The sequence below is a fragment of the Perna viridis genome, chromosome 11, assembly GCF_037379345.1.
Source record: "Perna viridis isolate PV_CMFRI_1.1 ecotype Kerala chromosome 11, ASM3737934v1, whole genome shotgun sequence".
NCBI lineage: Eukaryota > Metazoa > Mollusca > Bivalvia > Mytilida > Mytilidae > Perna > Perna viridis.
The window spans coordinates 2,206,619-2,212,618 of record NC_142455.1 but is presented as its reverse complement, the minus strand read 5'-3'; the positions used below and the strand labels follow the sequence as shown (position 1 = coordinate 2,212,618).

Sequence of the window (6,000 nt, the reverse complement as noted above, 5' to 3'; positions counted from 1 at the left end):
AACTTGAAGGGCAATAAAGAACATGATAGACAAACACCCTGTTCCCTCTGCTCAAAGTCCTATTCCTCTGAAATGAAACTGAATTGGAGGGATTCGTTTCCCCTATCATATTAACATGTATGCACAACTACAAATCAGGTCCCCATGAAATTCTATGCAGCAGATTTAACGTTGCTCATTTGCTTTTGTTACTTTGTATGTATTATTATTTTTTTTTTAAGTTCTCTGTTGTGTATGTCTGTTTTCCATGTTTGGTCTTTGTCTGTGAATTACATTCTTTCAATTTCCGCTAGAATCTTGGTTCCTCTGTTTACTCTTTAAGAAGTTGAGAAAAGTGAGAAGGAAGGACAGATAGAAAGAATAAAGACAGTGTCTCCCAAACAAAGTTGAGGGAGACATTAAAAAAGACCTGCATCATCTGCAAATAATATTCATTTTCTTTTACTGTATTTTGTTTTCAAAAAGTTCAATTTGCTTCAAAACATAAAATTGAAAATTTACCAAAATCCAAAGAGAGATAACATAGTTACAGGATGAAGTATGATTAAATTATTGCAAGAAGTGTGGACAGAACCAACTTTGACAACAAAAACTTGAGACTGAAAAAAGTTTTAAAACAATTTAATATCAGTAATGTGTGCCCATATAAAATGGAACGTCACAACATAAAATGAACCTCTACAAACTAATAACTTAATAATGTAAAAGTTTTTGGCCACAATAATAAAATCAAACATTCATGCATCCAAGTCAATACAGTACTATAAGTTAAAATAAACCATGCAAAATTCATTATTACTTGTAGTTCACTTTTCTATAAAGATGTGTTTTGAGAATGATCTCCTTTTCACAAATGGTTTATTTTACAATTTTAGTTTTAACTACAAAAATAGCAACAGCAAATGAAATATGTACAGTGAGCTGGTTGGTCAAAATGAGTTTTAAGATTGATTTAAGTAAAAATTATTATATACAGCCAATTTTGAAAAAAAAAATGTAATAGACAGATAAGATACATTTAAACTAAACATCAGGAATTATATACAGGATAATCTTTAAAAGAATAATGCTAGCTAGATAAATACAAAAATCTATGAATAATTAAGTAAGAATTAACTTCAATCCAATAACGAACTTTGCTTTCAAGAATTAATTCACAATCTCAATACACATGTGAACCCAAACCAACTAATAACCACAAACTTAGATTATATATAACTAACTATTAACTTTACAACTAAAGATTAAATATCAATTAAAACTTACATACACATCATTCACAAATATCAGAAATAAAATAGGTGTCAATGTTATTCCATAGGGTAAAACAACAATATGAGCACACAAAACTCATTGAACTGTTGGTTGATTTTGATATAAATACTGTTGATTATTGGATGTGTGACTAGTAAAGATATCTTAAATACAAATAAATTACCTATACAAAGCACTATTGCTATTTTACAAAGCATATTTTTATGACTATATTTTTCTTACACTTAAGCCTACTAAAATATACATTAAGCATGAAGCTGGGTGAATTTTAAATATCAGTGGAGATAAAAAAAAATTGCCTTTTTTATGACTGTAATGTAAAGTAGGACACTACACAGTAATTTGTTAACCTTACAAAAGTTAACTTGCTTTAAGTAACAGTCTGTGTAAGAATCATGCAAAATCTGAAAAATGTGATTCACCCCCAAAAAAGGCTACATAATTAAGTTGTTTTACGGGTCTATACTATGAAATGTGTAATTATTCATTCCAATCTGCCTGCTCTTAGGAGATAATCAATGTTGAAATTTCAATAGATTCTATTGTATTTGAGTCATTTACAGAGTTACCTCCCTTAATGTTGAAATCTACAGTGCATTTTACATAATTTTTCTCTCCTAAGAACACGTGTTATATGGAGAACTGATTGTAAATTTCTGTTTACTATGGCTATTCAAACAAAACATTAAAAATAAAAATAAGTAGACTTTTTACCTATGAATCACATTTTGCATGATTCTTAGCTGGAGTACTACTTAAAAACTCAAAGCCAACAGGTTAAGCATTATCATAAACATTTTCATTGCAAGTTAACATTCTTTAAAATAGGATTTCATAATCTAAAGTTAATGTAAAAATGGATTATTTAATGAGGAGTATAAAATCTGTGTTTGGCAGTGAAATTGAAATAAGTAAAGAACACTTTTATCAGAGAATCTATGAGTGAACAGTTTTTATTTTACAAACTTATTTTAAAATCATCATGTGTCCTGCTGTTAATTGAAGAAATGGGATAAACGTACTGTAAACATATTAATTTTCATGGAATTTTATTTTCACAGTTTTGCATGTCTGGATTGATTCACAGGAATTAATTTTCACAGTTTCAGTAGGTTTCATATATAAAAGTTTATTTATAATCATACATTTGCAGGTATTAATTTTCAGTTTTTCAACATCATAAATAGTAAATATTAATACCAAGGGAAAATTCGTAGATAACTGCTTTCCCCTATCCTATATAGATTGAATTAAAACTTTGCCTAAACCAGTGCGTTTTAATTTGCACCCTGAATTTTGATAGCTATGGCAAGATACCTTCTTTGGCACCATACAATCTTATTATTAAGTATCCAAATAAACTAACTACCAAAATACATTCCTAGAACCATTTATAACAACACAATGACAAATATTTAAATAATGAGACATTAATCTGCTTCATATGTTCAGAGATAGTCCCTCTGAATACATGATTGGGTTTTCATACAGTCCCTAAAAGATAATGATCTGTTTTGAAACAGTCCCTCTGAGAACAAAATCAGTTTTATACTGTTCCTCTGAGAACTAAATCTGTTTTGAAACAGTCCCTTCATGAGTATGCAGCACCAAGTAATATCACAGTTGACTGGATCACAGCGGAGTATACTCAGAAGAATCTGAGTGGATACTTGACACATCTGGGCTACCTCCATGGAGATTTCCTTCTTGGAGATTCTGTAAATAAAAACCAAAAATGCAGTTCAGATTCTAATTATGAATGTATTAGAAATTAAACACCCCCCTTTTTTAAAGCTTAACAACAGTAACTGACAAGAGGTACAATAAAATGAACATCAATCCAAGAACAATTTTACATATTCAGTACGATTCTGTGTAAGAATCAGGCAATGGGTGACACATTGTTTTTCTCAATTTGGTCTTTTTTGTCTCAATTATATTCTACACAGCTAGAAAACAACTGAGAGGCAATTTAAATCCATCTTGAAACATCTGTGATATAGATTTTTTGACTTCTTATATTGGGAAAAAGTGTGATAAATTTTGCCTGATCAAGACAGAGAAGTACTTAAAGTGGAGTGCAGAAAGGACCAAAGATGATTGTCACCTGGTTGTGGTAATACTATTCAGAATTAATAATACGCAAAAGATCTTGTGTTATCAAATAATGGAGCAATACTTTTGGTGTTGATTTCACAAAATATCGTAAATAACAACTTCACTCTGATGTTTAAGTGTAAGAGAAAATTAAAAGATAATTCAATGACCGAAGTCCAAGGCTAGTAAAAATTGAATCAGGGTAGTGAAATGATGTGCACCCCTCCTTTACAAAGTGTCACTGTAATGCCAGCATATATTTACTACTTTCCTCAATGAGACATGAATCAAACTGGAAATATAACTTTAGAAGTTGAGAGTGAAAAAAAAGCAGAAATTTTCTTTAAAAAAAAACAAAAAAACTCATCCAGTTGTAATTTACATGTATGTATATGAATAGTGCACAATCAAACAGTGTAATATTTTTTTATCATACCATGAACAAACTATATACACACTGTGAAAAAAGGAATAACCCATTCATAAAAAAGTGAAAAGGGAAATAACCCACTCATAAAAAAAAAGTGACAAGGGAAATAACCCACTTATCAAAAGTGAAAAGGGAAACAAACAAATCCAACACCATCAATCTAAAAATAAATAAAATGGACATTCACCATCTAGTATCCAAAAAGCTCTACAGATAAAAGGAAACATGTCATTTTAAAGTATCTGAAGTTGTTTTCCTTAAATAAATATCCCAGGGAAAGGTAACATAGAACCATTATCGACATCAGAAAAAATACCAGTATGACAGGTGTAAAATTTTGATTCAGAAGCAAATATATATTGAAAAATTTTGGCTTTCTCATTTTGGCAGATGATTTAAAGTTAATATAATTTAGATAGAAATTTCCTTCATTGAGTAAAAAAATCAAGTAAACACTAAAAATAATGTCTAAAAGAATCATCCAAATAATACCGAACTCCCAAAAAAACAAAACAAAAAAAAAAAAACCCAAATGGATGTGTGAAATGGTTCTATGTTAAAATGAAAATTTTCTACAATTGTCTCCCTTCCTTACATGTTCCTCTGTAGAAATATCGCCTTCATCACCTTAAATAATCAAGTAACATTAGTCATTCATTTAAAAAAAAAAAAAAAAGGTTTTCTTTGCAGAAAAAAAAATGCAAACTCTGACACTTCTGAAAAATATTAAATAATATTAAATAGTACAGTGAACCTTTCAGACTGAGGGATATGTTCTGTATGAACTGAACTCCTTTCAGACTGAGGGATATGTTCTGTATGAACTTAACTCCTTTCAGACTGAGGGATATGTTCTGTATGAACTGAACTCCTTTCAGACTGAGGGATATGTTCTGTATGAACTTAACTCCTTTCAGACTGAGGGATATGTTCTGTATGAACTTAACTCCTTTCAGACTTAGGGATATGTTCTGTATGAACTGAACTCCTTTCAGACTGAGGGATATGTTCTGTATGAACTTAACTCCTTTCAGACTGAGGGACATGTTCTGTATGAACTGAACTCCTTTCAGATTTAGGGATATGTTCTGTATGAAGGTAACAGATATCCAGAGGGAAGTTTTCTGTAGGTTCAGTTTAGACAGGTTTCACTGTACACCTCCCCATTATTTTCATTAATTACATTCTGTAGATCATACATTTCATCATTAAAAAATAATTGAAATGCACCACAATGCTCAAGCAGAGTTGTATTCACGATACCAATCTCAGTCTCCCATAAAGACAGGTACAGTTCTTTTTCTTTACTTCACAAGAGAGTTCTAGTTTATATTGATTTTTCATAATACACTGTTCACAAGCAGTTTGACTATTGCCTAGTTTTTATCTAATTTTGTAATGACCTTTTGTTAAATAATTTATAATTTGTAAATTTTCCATTTCTTACCACTATCTATGCTGCCTAATTTCATCTGTAGATTTTCTAATCTCTGTATATAGCTGTCATGGACTGAAGATTGGTCTTCAGCTATTCTAACTCTACGCTGTGATGAGGGACTGTCCCGACTTGTTTTCGGACTTTCCCGGTTTACTTTAGGTGATGACAAAGGAGTTGATAATAGTTTTCTGAAAAATTCATCACATCATATGAACTTATTCAAACTTATTGATAGACAAAATGCATACATCTCACAATTTCCTTGACTTCTTTAACAGAATTAGGGATACTAGTAGAATTAGTCCTTTTTCGATTAAGAGTTATTTCCTTTAAAATGTAATCATTGGATATATCATCTTCAAGATGAGTCAAGTTTCAATTAAAATCCACAAATTGAAATACATGTAGTTTTACCTCTTGCTGTTTTTCTGTTATAAGTCTAACTTAATTGATGGAAATGTGTTGCCCCACAGTGTCTCTACATCAATTAGCATATAGTTTATGATGATAGAGTTATATAGCAATTTGATATAAAGTAAAATGTACTATTTGCTAATTGAAGCAAAACTATTTACTTTTTATATGTAGTGTACTCTTGATCATTCATGTAGAAGAAAAGAAGAAAACTTAAATTTAAAAACAATGAAATCAAGTTCCTAATTTAAAAGCAGGCAGTCCATATCTTTTTCTATCCGTCCATATTATATGGACTGGCAGATATATCTAAGAAAATGAACAAATGAAAATCATAAAAGTATAA

The 6,000-nt window shown here is 30.2% G+C and overlaps 1 protein-coding gene across 18 annotated transcripts in view; it reads right to left on the bottom strand.

Annotated features, from left to right (window-relative positions):
• Window positions 1-605: 605 nt before the first annotated feature.
• LOC148602292 (uncharacterized) overlaps window positions 606-6,000 on the bottom strand; it is a 141,734-nt gene continuing 136,339 nt past the window's right edge. For 15 of the 18 annotated variants that reach the window (XM_088553789.1, XM_088553782.1, XM_088553779.1 and 12 more), the window contains 3 exons: window positions 5,250-5,428; window positions 4,398-4,429; window positions 606-2,991 (listed from right to left, as the gene is read on the bottom strand). In XM_088553789.1, the coding sequence (XP_088409915.1) occupies window positions 2,908-2,991; window positions 4,398-4,429; window positions 5,250-5,428 (295 nt within the window). In that variant the 3' untranslated portion in view covers window positions 606-2,907. Of the gene's footprint in view, window positions 2,992-3,989; window positions 4,010-4,397; window positions 4,430-5,249; window positions 5,429-6,000 lie in introns of all 18 variants that reach the window. The other 3 variants (XR_015916899.1, XM_088553793.1, XM_088553792.1) reach the window with 3 other exon arrangements.